We start from the raw sequence: 16,443 nt of genomic DNA, 5'->3' as shown, positions 1-16,443 counted from the left end.
TTTAAATTTGCTGTTCATTGCCAGCAAGCTCAAAGTTGAATATGACTGAGCTGTTAGGACAGACATCCCCCCCTCCCTACCCCCCATAAGCAGGGGATTTATAACAGTGTTTTCCAAGAGATTTTCCAGCCCCTGAAAACTAGAGCAACATAAATCTGGAGGTTTAAATCAAGCTCATGCTGAACAGTCCTATAAAACATCTGAAGAAAATTCAGAGTAAGCTTGATAAAAGTGGAAAGAGCAAGTTACTCCAGCTCTGTTGAGATGCAGGTGATGGAGAATACATAACACAACATTTTTCTTACTGCTGTGGCAAAGCCCAGTGGAGAGAGTGCAGAGGGACAGGGATCCAGTATAAAACCACGAGCTGAGAAGGGAGGCAATTCTTCTTGCATTTAAATGCCCCCTTGTTAGGATTTTATCACGAGGTTGTTCTTCTTCTTTGCTCATTATCAAACAGGATTTCCTTCCCTGATCTTAGCTGCAAAACCGCTCTCAAGACAGGTGTCCTCTTCCTTTCCAGAGTTAAAAAAAAGATGCCTGGTTTTATTGAAACCAACCCAGAGTAGTGTTTATTATTGAAAATATACAGTATTCTTGAACATCACATAAAAAGCCTGGTAGATACAACTGCTCTAGTTCAAAATGCTCAATAGATACTTTTGTGCAGCAGGCAGCATTATCCTTGGAACACAAACATCCTCTTGTCATCCTTATTATCTTTACAGTGCTTCCCTTTTGTGTTTTTTTTTTAAACCCAGAAGAGCTGTCCTTCCCCACCCTGATGCTCTGAGCTGAAAACAAACCACTTTCCAAAGGCTTTCCATTTACACTGTGCTGGAAGCGTGGGGCTAAGAGGAATGAGAGTATTTTGTAGAGCTACTTCGAGCTACTCCTGTCCTTTGAAAATCTATGTAAGAGCAGGGCATGGTGCTCACCGGGCAAAGTGCTCTGTGTGGAACAGTCCAGCAATGCCCTGACAATTCCCAGTCTGTCCAACAGAGAAATGGGGAAGGCAGATAATTTCAGGCTTTTCACATCACCTTTCAGGCGCTCTTTTCTTGCTGCCACAAGTTCTCAAATGACAGTTTTGCACAGAAGAAACTTTTTTACAAAGAAAACAAGAAAGGGATGGGCTATTATACACCAAAACTGTTGAAATCATTGGAATCAATGTACAGGGTGAGATGGGCAGTGTGTTGAAAATAGTCTTTGTTCACCACAATACAAAAAGGGGAATAAAAACAAAAAAAAAATGAAAGGAAGGAGAAAAAAATTTTAATTATTCCTGCCAGTGTGCTGTTTTAGACTTTGCACTGTGAACTTCCACAGGATGCAGTCAGGGTTGAACCTGTTCCTTCTTTGCTTTACCACCACCAGCTCCAAGAGGCTTTTTCCTGGTCGCCTCCAAGCAGCATCACGGACGTGGGAGATGAGAAACAGGATGGGGCCCTCCACTGGAAAGAGATCAGTGAGGCCAGAGGAGGAGAGCTTGCAGGAAGGGGCTGTGGGGTGGGAGTGAAGCCAGGAGAGCTCTGAAGGCCACGGGGTGGTGGTGGTGGTGTCCGTGGGGCGGTCACACGGCCGCGGTCTGTTTGATGCTGTGGAAGCTGATCCTTGTGGGGGACGTGGGGATGGACATGGCCCGTGCCACACGCACCCGCAGGGAGTGGTGGTCCTGCCAGCGGTGCCACCTCTTCCTGGCAGCAGAACGGACCTGGGCAGAAACACAGGGCAGAACGTGAATTTCAGGGGTAAAGGGATGCTGGGCAGTGCTGGGACAATACTGTCACAGGTGATGCCTTACGTCTCTAAAGGGGGGGAATGATGCCTTAAGTTTTAGCTTTCATGTTTTCCAGATTCTGTACTGCATTGGTATGTAACTCTGAACTTCATATAGAGTGTTAGCAAGTTCTCCTCACAGTGTAGTCAGACAAAACAATCCTTTTCCAGCCCCAGAACCAAGGACACCACTGCAGCTTTAGGCCCAAGTGAATTGAGGAGAGTAATGAATCCAAACAGTGAACTGAAGAGAGTAATCTGGGACGATGGGACTGCAAAATCTGGAGCTGTAATTGGACAATTAACCCCAATATGGAAATGGACCAAAACTTATAAAAGTGTGAAAACTCATGACTCAGCATCCATCTTGGGTCCATCCTGGGTAGAGCCATGGCCAGACTCTTGTGCTGCCCAAGGTATATCCTTTGAAGGCCTTTTTAATAAATCCCTATTTTATTCCATTAACTCTGTCTAGCCTCTCTTCCAGGTCAGCCTCTCAAGGCATCACAGGGACTGATTCAGATGGCTGAATGGGAGCTTCTAATTCACTGATATTCTCTTGAGTGCTTGACTCAAGGAAAAAAACATTTTACACACCTCATGTCTTATATCTGGTATCTAAAATACCCCAGAAGATTTCAAACAGGCCTAAATATTCACAACTGAATTGAGCCCTCAGGATGGGTGGATCTGATGGATGGTGCATCCAAGGTCTGTCCAAGACCTGATGGAATTCTTGGAGAGCCCCATCCCAGGGGCCCCTGCTGCCCCTGTATGTGAAGAAGCACAGGGGATCTAACCAAGCTCTGGCACACCTGAGCCAGCCCTGTGAGCACCTCCAGCAGGCAGTGGACGTTGCTCCACATCAGCAGAAGGTCAACCTCAAGCAGGTGCTGACCAAGAGATCAAATCAACCTTGAATTTTAGTGTATTTTTTTTTTTTTTTTGCATGGAGCATAGAAAGAGCCCAGGAACTCTGGCTCAAATATATACATAAACAAGCAAGAGAAAAACAGGAGAAAGGAACCCTAAACCTCAAATAGTGGGAGGGAAGACTTGAAATACTCCTAAAATAGACCAAATCCCTGTAAAATCCCTGGCAGGGAAGACTCGAAGTCAGAACCTGGCATGAAGCACTTGGACAAATTTCTGGATATTCTTGTTGATATCTGCTTACTGTAGAGAGGAAACCAATTCAAACCCCTAACCCAGGGAGATAAATAAGCCTACAAAATTAGGTGAGAGGAATCTGGGCCCAGCTTCCTGGAGAGTCCAAAGCCTGGACTGTTCATGACACTTGGTAAGGATGCTGATGTTCTGCTGCCAGCCTGGAATCTGGTGAACTTTGAAAGAAGCATTGTTACATAAAACTTCTACATCAAGCCAGGGCCTCCTTTACCAAAACCATATTTTTTTACAAAGAGGAGTTATAAATAATGTAATATAGACATGAAACCTCAACTACTGACCTATAGATCTCCTCCTGACCAAGAGGGAACCAGTCAGTGTGGTCAAAGGGGATGATTCATCTCCTTCTAAAGCAGGTGTCCAAAATAAGCCAGATGTTTGTGGTCAGATGAAAAATACCTATTTCCTTTAATTGGTTATAAAATGAGTCTAGACAACAAGCTCTATTTAAGATGTCTGGATTATAAATTTAGGTAAGTTCAGACAATATTGGCATCTAACCACGGATATTTTTTAGTCTTTATCATGTACTTATTTTCACTGCATCCCCCAAAAAGTAAAAGATTGTTTTAAGCCTAATTTTACCACGGACAAGAGGAACTTTGGGTATTATCAGCAGTGATACTCTTGTGGAGGAAACCTCAAAGGCATCAGCTGTCATGGCAATTGCACAAAGCCTGGGAGGAGCTTTCAGAGGCTATGAAGCCCATGCTGGCACAGGTTCTCAGCTCTCAGCACCTGGGTGAGGTCAATCAAAGCCACCGTGGGCGTGTCTGTCACCACCATGGCGCTGCAGGCAAGGTGGAGTTGAAAAACCAACTGCCCAGAGATAAAGAATCACTGCTTTTCTTCATTTCTGAAAGCTTGGGGATTGTCTGCAGGGGCTCTGTGAGGTCCACTCAAAACACAAGGAACACACAAAGTCTCCAGCCCCACTTCAGAGCAGCTCAGATGTCCTTTCTAAGGGTGCTCAGATAAGTTAAAGAGCTCCAGGATTGGAGGTGCTTCCAACCCAAACCACACCCTGTCAGTCCTAGGTGCCCCAGATGAACAGGGTGAAGGCCTGGTGGTCAAAACACAGAAGAATTCACAAGGAGGACACAGAAAAGTGGAAACTGCTCTCCTTCTCTTGGCTGGTTTCAATTTTCCCATTTCTGGGTGGGCTTTCAGGGCCCTGGGCTGTAGCACTGCATGTGAGAAACTGTGAGCAAACAATCCCCTCCCACCACAGCTCTGTCCATGCAATATTGCAGCTTTGTGAGTACCAGCCTGGAAAACAGTTTTGCAATTGCCTCTCTGTGCCTTTTCAGAGGAATCCTGAACCTGGAAATGTGACTTTTCTATCAGAGCCCTTCTAGAGGCAGAGATTGGGCAAATCAGAGCAGAGGATTTATTTCTCTGGTTGCGTTCTCAGCTGTGATCTGTGCTACTGCCATGGCTGACATGGTGGTTTTAGGTCAAAGCTTGGACTCAGTGATCTCACAGATCTTTTCCAACCTAACTGATGCTGTGATTCTGTGATTTAAGACAAGCAGCTGCAGATTTCTAAGGTAAGGTGAGGAGAAAGCTACTCTGGGTTTCTTCTAATTTTGAATCAAATATTTGTTTCAAAATAAATAATAATTGTTTTTTACACTTAGAAGGGGTCAGACAGAACCTAATGAAACAAACAACATCAAGGAATAAAAGTAGAGAAGGAGAAAACACCCAGTAGAAGGGGAATTAAAGACAGCACTGCCAGGAAGAGCATGATCATCATGAATGATTTGGAGATGAGAATGAGAACAATGTGGTTAAACAACAGTGCAGAGGATTTCTGGAAGAGCCTCTCATTATGGAGCAGTAGCTACAACACCTCTCCATCAGTTTCATGATGAGGTTTGGTCAGGTTATAAAATGAGTTGAATGGCACAGTTATATAAAAGAGCAGAGTCAGGATGGACTCAATCACAAACTGCAGCAGCCTGGACTGCTGACCATCATCCCCTTCTCCCCAAACTGACCTCCCTGGCTCACTGGGAAAACAGGAGGAACACTGGAAAGCCGTGCCATGGTGTGGTACTTTTCTGGGAATTCACTATTTGCAAACCTACCACGGTTCCACCTGCAGTGGCAGAGGGATGCTTGCCCCTGATTCTGGATGGGAGGGAGGATATAAATCACACCCAGAGGCAAATCCATGTGCCAGAGTCCATGCAAGGGGGGGCACCTCCCCTGACAGACTCACACCTAATCTTGGTCAATTATCACAGAATCACTGAATGATTTGGGCTGGAAAAGACCTTAATTTTATTTCAGCCCCCTGCCATGGACAGGGACACCTTCCACAGGACCAGGTTGTTCCAATCCCCATCCAATTATTGGTTCCATTATTTATGCTTCCAGTACAGACAGTGGAGAAAGAGAGACAATTCCCTGAGGATGGCAGAAACAGAGACAATTCCCCTGAGGATGGCACTCAAACATGTGGAATGAAACAATCCTTGCTCCTCTGGGTACAAACCCAGCCCAACTGAATGCTGGGCACCGCTGAGCAAGGTTTACTGAGGTTTAGGTAACACATGAAGTGTCAGACCACTGTCATGGGAAACTGTCCCATGAAGACCTGAGATGCAGAGGGAAGTTGCTTCTCGAATGCTCCTTTCTCCCCAGATGTCACCAAATGCTGAGAAAATTTTCCTCCTTTCTTTTGCATTGAAATTTTGTAGGTTGGGTTTTTTTTGTTGTTGTTGTTGTTTTTTGTATGTGTTTTTTGTTGTTTTGTTGTGGTGGGATTTTTTTTTTTTTTTTTTCCTGAGCAACCAGTGTGAAGAGATACTTACTCAGCCAGTGAAGCCAGATTAGATTTATCATTTGTGCTTCAAGCCAACCAAGTCAAAAAGAGCCACCTGGAGATAAAGATGTGAGTCTGAACAAGCACTTGGCTTTTGTGATATGGTTTGAGACAGGATAAAAAAAAAAACCCAAAAATGCTGTCTTCTTGTACAGCTCAATCTATTCCTAATGGCTGGGCACATGGAAATGGGCTCTGCACTTTCATGGGTGAGGGCAAAGCATTTTTTAATGACAGAATAATTAACTGCAATTAGTATGTGACTAGAGTGCAAGCAGAGAAGGTTAAGGTCAAATTTATATCTTGTACTGGAACTCAGAAACAAGATGCTAGGTTAACTTTAGGGAAGAAAAGAAAAAATTGGCAGTGGCTAAAAGACACCAAAATAAGCTCTAGCACAGTGGAAGAGTAAAAGAAAAAGAGAATGCAAAATATCAACTATCAAGCATGGTTGTTAATCTCTGTAAGAGCAGCCTCCTCTGTTTATCAAGCATTTCTAGAGTCAAGACCATGTCCCAGAGTCAGTATTAGCACATTTATGACCTGAAATTACCCAAGGATGCTCCAGGCTGCCATCAGTGGTTAGAGCTCCACAAGGAGTCCTGGGAACACAAATCATCAGCCTCACCTCTGTGCAACTTTATTTGCTTGAGAGGACCAAAACTTCCCCTGCTCTGAGCACAGAGCTGGGTGCCTGTGTTGAACTTTGGTCTGTCTTTTTCTTGCAAATAAGAAATCCTTTTTCAGAATGACCCTTTTCAGCTCTTTCTGCTTTGTGTACAGTCAATAATCAGAGTTTCTGAGCTGTGGTCAAATCAGGTTTGCCAACATTATTTGTGCCTACAGAGTGTGGGCACTGCTTTGGAACAGTCAAGAAAAAGGATCAGAATAATGGGACGAAAGGAAATCAGTGGGTGACTTTTTCTCTTCTGACTGGATCACCTAACCAGGGGACTTGTCAAAATTTCAGATCGTATTAAATAAAAAATATTGTTAAAAACCTCTCTTCCTCCTCCTCCACAGCAGAATAACAAAAACAATGAAAGAGATGGGGAGCAGGATGAAAACATTTAGAGAGGGTTTTCTGTTGACAAAACAGACATCAACTTTATGCTGCTATTACCTGTGCTAGACACTGGCTGCTGGCTAATTTCTTGCAGCCATCAACTGCAAAAATTTTCATTTGCAAGAAATTGCAAGAAACTGCATTTCAACTAGAAATGAGCTGAGATAAGAGCCTTGAGTAATGCTAAAAATCAGATTTTGGAAGAAATGTCATGTGTCATTAGCAGAGAGGAAGAAGTTTTGACCCACTTGCACAGAACAAAGGGGCCCATTCACCTGGGGCTTTTGGACATAATAATACTAAAATATACTAAAATATTATATATATATTATATATATATATACACTATATTACATTATTTATTATCTATTAAATAATATATAGTAAATTATATATATATATATATATATAATAAAATTATTTATTTATATATATAATAACATACTAAGATATAATAGTTATGTATGTGTCTGGTATAAAGAGTAGGAATAAATGAGCTGCCACAGCAATGGAAGCTGGAATTAAGGCTACTGGGATGTCACCATCCTCTGTCCCCAGGTGACATCCCTCACCTGGAAGTGTCACAAGTGAGGGCCAGAAGGACAGCAGGTCCTCTCTTGTTAGAACACTAACTGCTAAAAATTGTAACCTTTCTGTGCTAACAAACACTAACCCCCCAAAGAACACTACATTTAACCTGAAGCTGTAGAGAAATCTTCCAAAATCGCACAATAAAACTAAAATTGTAAGTGTCTAGTTTAAATCAAGATCTTTTTTAAAGATTGTTATTTTTTCTCTGAAAACAGGTTGCAGTGGGGCATTCAACAACTTCCACCTACATTTAAGCACCTGTTTTGCTGTGTTTCAGATCCTTGTGCTGCAGTTGGAGGTGACTGGAGAGTAACTTTGGACTTTAATTTTGCAAATTGTGGAAGGTTGATGAATTTTAAATTGATCTTTTTGCAAGCTACAGATGAACTAGAGGGACTTTCAGGCAATGTCCAGACCAGCAAAATGGATTTTTAACTTTCAAAGCACTGATCTCACTGTGCCTGACTCTGCAGTGAAATTAATTTTCATGAGATTTTGGAAGTCCTGGCCTCTCCCTGCATCCAGCAGAGACTTGGTAAGGTATTGGAAACACCTCATTTAAAAATAAGCAACTAAAATAGGTCTCATTTGTGGAAATCACTGCCCATAAATGAAGCTAAAGATGAGAAACTCAGCTGGTTATGTGCATGTATGAGGTGTTTAAGATTTGAGGGCTGGGGAAATCCCATCCATTACTTAACAGAACTTAAATAAATGTAAGGTGATGCCTTAAATGGTACTTCAAAAGTTTTCCAAAGGTTCAGTGTGTTCCTCAGGGGGCAGGGATGGCAAATGCTGTATTTAATAATAAATGTTGTGTTGGTCAAACCTCTCCAGGCCCTTGGAAGGATTAAGCACAGAATGATTTGAAGCAAAGAAACAGAGTGGCCTCAGCACAGAGACCCCGGGGCTGGCAGACCTTGGATCATCTCCAGGTGAGGAGTTCTGATGCTCCCAGAGAGACAGGAGTGTCTTTATCCCTGTTTTGTAAATCAGCTGCATCAATGAGCAACTGCACCTGTGCAAGGCTCCCACAGAGCCAACCCCTCAGGCCAAGGGTGCTCATGTTACCATCACAAAAATATTGAACTGAACATCCCCATAAAGATGCCATTATCAGTATTTAATCCTCCTGAGGTCAGGAAGGGATGTAGTCAAAACAACCTGCAAGGCTCAAAGGAAACAAAAACAAAGCTTGGATAGAATGTTGGGTTTTTTTCAACAGGTACCCTACATCACACCACTGTTTATGTAATTGTTATGGGTTTTTTTCTACCTAAAAAAAATTATTCTGCTTAATTGGTCTGCAATCTTTGTTGTTGGGGTTTGTTTGTTTTGTTTTTGTTTTGTTTTTTGTTTTGTTTTTCCCAGGGTCTTGGGCAGCAATTCTTTACAATCTGGGGATATTCTCACAGCACCTGCATCCCAGCCTGGGATGTCAAATTTTTATTTGTAAGGCCACAGCAGTGCAATTTTGTTATCATAAATAACACTTCAAGAAGCTGCAACAATTTTGACTAATCATAAAGATTCGCCACATGTTTTTTGTGTGGAAACAAATGCTGCCTCTTTCTTCTGGGCCACAAAGGACCAGAACTTCCCACAGCAGAGGGAGGCCAGGGGGGCACCCACACACCCCAAGCCCCTCTGGTTTTGTTGTGGGGTGCTCTGGAGTCACCCTCACATCAGCAGTGGTGTCATGAGGAGGAAAAGGGGATGGGGAAGGATCCTCAGGGCAAAGGGAATTAAACTTTAGCCCATTAGTCCACCTCCATATTTGTATTTATTCAGACATTTTAATGAATGCTGACTACATGTCCTTTGGGCTTGGGATGAATAATGTAAAGCCTGTCTGGGCTGATGGGCAGGGCATGAGTAACCATTTCAGGGGTGACTCAGAGCTGCCAGTTCTAATGAACAGCCTCCCAAGATGATCAGATCAAAGGAAGCCACTTTGAGATTAATAGATTTTGAGAGACAGATGATGCCTGGCTAAAGGGTCAACAGAAAAAAAAATTAAACATATTTATCTTTGCCTCACACCTTGTTGTGAGAATAATTTACAGTGGCATCTGATCTATTCCTCTCTGACGATGTTTTCTCTCCAAGCCAGCTAACTGCATTTAAAATGTCAATTCATGGATAATTATTAATATTGGTCAGATAATACTGAATCTGAGTCCTGAGGCTCTCAAAGGATGTTTTCAGACTCAGGTCTGGCTGGTTATGTATCCATTCAGGATATGGATAGAAATGAAGGACAGGCACCTTATTATGGACACAGAACTCATGTGTGGCATTCACATTTTCTGGAAAAATCCCTTCACCCAGGATTTCTCTCCTGGGAAGCTGAGAAGCCTCAGAGAAGAAGGAAAACAATAATTATCTCATTTTCTTCTCCTGTGTTTTGCTGCTTTGGAATGTGTTTGGAGATTGTTTACCCACAGGTGATTGTTTCATTGGTTTCTGGTGTGAATTATTTTGACTCTTTGGCCAATCAGTGCCAAGCTGTGTTGGGACTCTGGAGAGACTCACGAGTTTTCATTATTATCTTTTTAGCATTGATTAAGTATCCTTTCTGTATTCTTTAGTATAGTTTAGTTTAGTATTCTTTAATATAATCTAGATCATAAAATAATAAATTAGCCTTCTGAGAATGTGGAGTCAGATTCATCATTCCTTCCTGCCGTGAGGGACCCCACAAATACAATACTCATTAATTACGGAATAATTAAGGTAGGAAGGGACATCAGAAGGCCTCTGCTCCCATGCCATGATCAGAGCACATCCAGCACAGTGGTTTTATCCAGTTTTAAAATGATGTCAGGGTCTTATCAAGTAATTTTGAGCACAAACAAGGACAGGGATCTCAAAACACCTTTGAGCCTCTCTTCCAGTGCTTAATCATCCTCACTATTATATTTTTACTTCCCTGTTTAATTTTGCCTTGCTCCCTTCATTCAGCTTCAGAGTGGATCTTGGTCTTCCCTGAGCAGCCCCTCATCAAGCACCATCCCTTTGTAGCTGTAGGTTCTTCTCAAACACTGCCACCTCCATTCCCACGATCCTGCTCTGGGATGGCTGTGCTGGGCTCTCCCATCACGGCTGGAAAGGTTTGCAGGGATCACTGAACTCTCTGAGGGATCTGGTGATAACTGGAAATTGCACCTAGTACCAAGGAAAAGTGATCTCTGGATCAGGGATTCTTATTCCTCTGTTATCCTCTGGCTTCCATCATCACTGCTGAGGTAGCAGGAGTGCAGCCAGCCCTCTTTGGAAGATGAAACACTTTAAATGCACTCTTTGTCTCTCTCTGAAATGCTTTAGTTTGTCTCAGGAGAAAACCATCACTGTTAAAGTGTGGCTAAAAGGTAGACACGACACCAGTAAGGGAAGTGGATGGAAGATCCATCTTCCTTTAAAGAAACTTTGTCTGGAATGAGTGAAAGGTAGAAGAGAAATGTTGGGAGGCAGAAGAGAAATCCATCTTCCCCTGTGGATACTGACAGTTTGGTCAGAGAGAGAAACAGATAAACTTTCCCAGGAACTGTTCTGGGGAGTTTTGAGAAGGCTGAGAGAAAGAATTAAAACAATCTTGCAGTTGGTGTTTTGAGCAGTTGTCTTCTCATAACATGTTCACCAAAGGGTGTTTCCTTAATTAGCCAGTAACGTGAGGGGTGCTGATTAAGAACCACACAGGTTCTGGGTGAATGATGTTGGTTATAAATACAGTAAGATTGTAATAAAGGAGCCTTTTGCCTCTGAGAATGTATGGAGTCAAGTGTCACCTTTCTTCCCTTCCTGACTCAACGTTGACATTTCTCTGAGCAGAAGGTGCTCACTAAAGAAAGGAAAAACTGACCTGCAGTGGAAAGGGTCCAGCAGGAGTTGTGTGGGAATTCATTCCTGCAGCCCAGTTTCACACCATTCACAGAATCACTGCATGGCCTGGCTTGGAAAGAACATTAAACCTCATCCAGTGCCACCCCTGCCATGGCAGGGACACCTTCCACTGTCCCAGGCTGCTCCAAGCCACATCCAGCCTGGCCTTGGACACTTCCAGGGATCCAGGGGCAGCCACAGCTGCTCTGGGAATCCTGTGCCAGGGTCTCACCACCCTCCCAGGGAAGGATTTCTTCCTAATATCCAATCTAAACCTGCCCCTTTCAGATTGAAGCCATTCCCCCTTGTCCTGTCACTACATGCTCTTCTAGTTAACTCCATCTATCCTTGTTCAAAAAATCTCCATCCTAAACACTTTTTAAAAAATCCAGTGTTATCTGAAATTAAATTCAGTCTTGTGATCTTTGAGTTGACTGAAAAAATTTTAAGGAGCATCTTGTTTTTTTGCAGTCATTGAAACAGAAGTTCACAAGCTGCATTCAGTCTTCTGAAGTGGCATTCAACACAAGTGCATACAGATTTTTCATTATGCCAGTTTTCATAACACCTCAATTTCTCAGAAACCTCTCATTGTCAATTTTCTTGGAAGTCCAGAGATGCTCTTTTCCACTTGGATTAAATGCAATTTGCATATTTTTGCCCTCCAGTGTTTCTCTATGTCCAAAAAAATGTAACTTTTTTTCCCATGAAGTCTCCAAACAAATTAATGAGTCAAGTGCCAACGGCCCCTTGTGCCCACCCATGGCACACACACTTCATTCAAAACAGCTTCTGAACTTTTCAGAAACAATAGGACATAAAAAGCTGTAAACTTTTAATCTACACTGCTTCTCCTCTGTGGATTCACTGCAACAATTGGTGTACAAGGTGTTGGCTTGGAAAGAGGGAAGGGAACAGAACTGGGGAAGGGTCTGGAGCACAAATCTGATGTGGAGCAACTGAGGGAGCTGGAAAGGGGCTCAGCCTGGAGAGACTGGGCTCTGCTCTCAAGTCAGAAGTGACAGGACAAGAGGAAATGGCCTCAAATTGCAGCAGGGGAGGTTTAGATTGGATATTTGGAAAATTTTCTTCACTGAACGGGTGGTCAGGCATTGAAACTGGCTGACAGACAAAGTGGTGGAATCTCCATCCCTGGAAGTGTTCAGAAGCTGTGGATGGGGACATGGTTTGGTGGGGGCTTGGCAGTTTGTGGTGGATGGTTGAACTGGATTATCTCAGATTGGTTCTTTGATTTACCGATTTTTTAATCTTCAGCTGAGGGCCTGACAGCCTCTCTCATGCAGCCAACGAAGCCAGCCCAGGAGCTGTGTGAAGCACTGTGTTCTGTGGAAGTGAGGGCAGGGGAGGTGGCTGCATGCCCAGGTCAAATGTCCACCCAAAAATGCAGGAAATAAACTCATCTCCTTTGAAATTCTTTGCATGGACTGAATTTTACAGCTTCACTTTTTCCCTCCAGTGCTGCCACATTTGTGAGAGAAAATCACTGAAAATCAGGACATTTTATGGTGGTATCAGGGGTTACCAAGGTGTCGTTTTTGGTTAGATCTCGAGGTAAGTTTGTTTAAATCAATGGAAGTTACAGAGGAAAAACTCTCAGCTGTTTCATTTTCCAAACTTCAGAGACAGAACTTTGACAAAGAGACAGAAACTTCACAGAATAGAACCCCTGAATCCCAAAATATCTCAGCTTGGAAGGGATCCATGAGGATCACTGAGTCCAACCCTTGCCAACTCTGTAGGCAAACTCTCCTTTGGAACAGCCTCTCACATCCTGAGTGTTTCTAAGATGCTGATTTTGATTTTTGAACCCAGTTTAATTGTACAGAGGTTTTGAAGCTCCACAGAGTGCACTGCTCAGATATTGTGGGAACTGGGCTGAAGGGTACAGCATAAAGCCACCAGAGCCTGTAGACTTTTCCTCTTTATTTTTCAGTTCATGCAGGTTTGTCAGGACACATGGTTCCATTTCCTGTGGCTCTATCAAAATGCAGCCTTAAGTAGTATTTCTGCCATTTGCTCAGATTCCAGTAACTGCTATTAATGCTTTCCCTGTACCCAAACCAAGTGATTTTCACATCAGATTGAGAAATAGTCCCAACATTTACTAAATCTCACTGCAAAATCTCTACATGCACTTTAAAACAGGCAGTAAATTCATTGCACAATTTCCTTTCCTCATAAGGACTGGGGTTAATTGTAGCCTCTCCTTATTCTGAGAGTATTAAAATCCAGCACAACTTTGCAAAGGCTGCATCCAATTCCAGCCCTGACAGGGCAGGAATTTTGCATGGGTCCCTCAGTGGCTGCTGAAAACAACATCACCTCTGTTCCTTTAGTTCGTATTATTCTACTTCTTCCTCAAAAATACATCCTGAGGAGAAAACTCAGTGAAATGACACACTGAGCCTCAGGAAAAACCCCAAATCAGGATTTTTTAATGTGGTTTCCTAGGGAGTAGAACATCCCTACAGCCATTCTTTCACACCTGAGGAACCCACAATGGGGTTTCCTCTGTCTTCTACTAATGCAGCAGCTTTTAGTCCAATAGCAAAAAGAAACACATAAATTGTGAAGGGACAAGTCCCTCAGACATGAAGCACTCTTTGAAGATATTATGAAAGGACTTTTGGGGTTTTTTTTTGAGGGCAACCCATAATTTTTGAACTCTACTACAGACAGTTACTGGCAGCTTGTAAGTACTCAGCAGGATGTGTATCAAACACAGGCTGGGATGGATGGAGCTGAGATCACAGCATTATTAAAGCTTAATTTGATGGATTTTCCAGGCTTTTTGCTTGTGTCATCATTCAGAGCAAGCCTGGCACTGTGGGGGATGAGTAATGTGATAAAAACCTTTACATGCATTTAAAGAACCCAGCTCTGCTATAACTGGAAAACCTGAAGTATTTAAAACCTTCTGAGACAGCAAGTTATCAGCCCATCCACCACAGAGCCAGGAACATCAGGCTCACTGCAGAGAAACTAACAAGGCTTCAGTCATTTTTATGAAGCTTTCAGGCTACTGAAAGTCTGTTCCTCACAGGTTTCCTTTTTTTTGAACAAAATCTGGTACCTCTGGTCTATCTGGTACATGGGGATTGAGTGGCATTTCCTTCATCATCACTTCTACTAGGGATGCCTGGCTGGGAGCAGCCCAGCTTTTAAAATAGTGTACTGTAAAATGCAAATCTGTGCTCTGGACAATGTGAATACACACCAAGAAAGCTCTGAAAATTCACTGAGTTTGCAGTTTTCTTTGATGGTGTGCAAAATTGAGGCTAGAACAGAACAGGAAATTCTATCCTGTAAAAGCTTTATGATATTCCAAAGAAACACATTCTCACAGTAGATTAAGACAAGCCCAATGTTTTTTCAGTTTTGAAACAGACAATATTTAATATTTGGGTGGTTTGGACTTATGGCTCACCTCAAAGAAGCAGTCAGAGAGTTGCCATGGTTTAGTCAGTCAAGTGGAAGTTGCAAATTAGGTGTCAAAAAAATGCTACAGGGAAGATTTTCCTCCCAAATTCAGCTTTTGTGGGTGCCCACATGGCAGCAAGGTGTCTGGGCATGCAGTGGAGAGCCAGCCCAGACTGGAGCTGCTCAGGTGAGCAAATGGAGGTGCCTGTTGTAAACCAAGCTGATGAAAAGCTTAAAAAGCAAAAAGGTTGTATTGGTTGGCTTAAATTACTGACACAGAGGCAACTGAGAAGCCCCACTGGATCCCACCTGGCTTTCCCACTTCCCAGTCAGATGAGAATCTTCTCAGATCCTGGATCAGCTGGTAAGAGCCACGGGGATGCCTCAGATCCTCTGCTGCCTCCCCAGCAGCACCAGATATCTGAGTTTAGGGAAATGAATCAACATCCCAAGCTGGGTGTCTCAACCTTGGACTGACTCCCTCAGAAATCCCTGTTCCCAGTGTGACACAGTGGAAAATGAGTTCTGGAATCAGTCCAGATTTCCCAGATTGTTCTCAAGGCCTAGAAGTGTATGAGGTGAATCACCCTCCTATGACAGGCTCAATTATGTCTGAACTCATCAAAGCTACAGGAGATGGGATGTTGGCTCATGGCTTTGGACAGACAGCTTCAGACTGGTGTAGGAAGGGGAAGTTTGGATATTTCTCCCAGTAAACAGAGCTGAAAGAATGCCAGAACAGCCAAAAGAAAAAACCTGCTGTGAACAGCCAACAGCTCCAAGTCTGAGTGCCACAAAATGGAAGTGGGGTGACAGAAAATCCTGACTGGCTGCGAGATTACACAGCCTGGGTTCCAGCCCCTGATGGTCACTGGGACACCAGTGGAAAAAGGAAAAAAGACTTTGAAAAATCCTGTTGTCTACAGGAAATTCTCCTTCTGCTTGAACAGTGCAGACCTGATGAATAGGACAAATAGATCACAGAATATCCTGAGCTGGAAGGGATCCACAATAATCATTCAGTCCAACTCCTGCACAGACCCCAACAATCCCAGCCTGTGCTCATCCAGAGGAGGCAACGAGGCTGGAGAGGGGCTGGGAACACAAACCCTGAGAGGAACCCCTGAGGGAGCTGGGGGTGCTCAGCCTGGAGAAAAGGAGACTCAGGGCTTCCCTCATCACTCTGCACAGCTCCTGAAAGGTGCCTGTGCTCAGCTGGGGCTGGGCTCTGTCTGCAGCAGCACTGACACAACCAGAGCACACAGCCTCCAGCTGCACCAAGAGAAATACAGGCTGGAGATCAGGAAAAAGTTTTTCACAGAAAGAGAGATAAAGCTCTGGAATGGCTGCCCGGGGAGGTGGTGCAGTCCCCATCCCTGGGTGTGTTTAACAAAGCCTGGATGTGGCACTGGGAGCCAGGGTTGAGTTGAGGTGTTTGGGCTGGGTTGGACTCGATGATTTTGAAGGTCTCTTCCAACCTGGTCATTCTGGGAATTCTGGGAATCCCTGGGAGTGTTGTCCAAACACTCCTGGAGCTCTGGCAGCCTCGGGGCCATGCCCATTCCCTGGGGAGCCTGGGCAGTGCTCAGCATCCTCTGGGGAAAAACCTTTCCCTGATACCCAACCCAAACCTCCCCTGACACAGCCTGAGGTAAATGCA

The 16,443-nt window shown here is 43.6% G+C and overlaps 1 protein-coding gene across 2 annotated transcripts in view; it reads right to left on the bottom strand.

Annotated features, from left to right (window-relative positions):
• Positions 1–1,310: 1,310 nt before the first annotated feature.
• Positions 1,311–16,443, bottom strand: part of CRHR2 (corticotropin releasing hormone receptor 2) — a 141,808-nt gene continuing 126,675 nt past the window's right edge. For both annotated transcript variants that reach the window (XM_064421737.1, XM_064421674.1), the window contains one exon: positions 1,311–1,717. In XM_064421737.1, coding sequence (XP_064277807.1) covers positions 1,577–1,717 — 141 coding nt within the window. In that variant the 3' untranslated portion in view covers positions 1,311–1,576. The remainder of the gene's footprint in view (positions 1,718–16,443) is intronic.

Source organism: Passer domesticus, chromosome 1 (genome assembly GCF_036417665.1).
Source record: "Passer domesticus isolate bPasDom1 chromosome 1, bPasDom1.hap1, whole genome shotgun sequence".
NCBI classification, from domain to species: Eukaryota; Metazoa; Chordata; class Aves; order Passeriformes; family Passeridae; genus Passer; species Passer domesticus.
The sequence above is the reverse complement of the archived record's forward strand: the minus strand, read 5'-3'. Positions and strand labels throughout refer to the sequence as shown.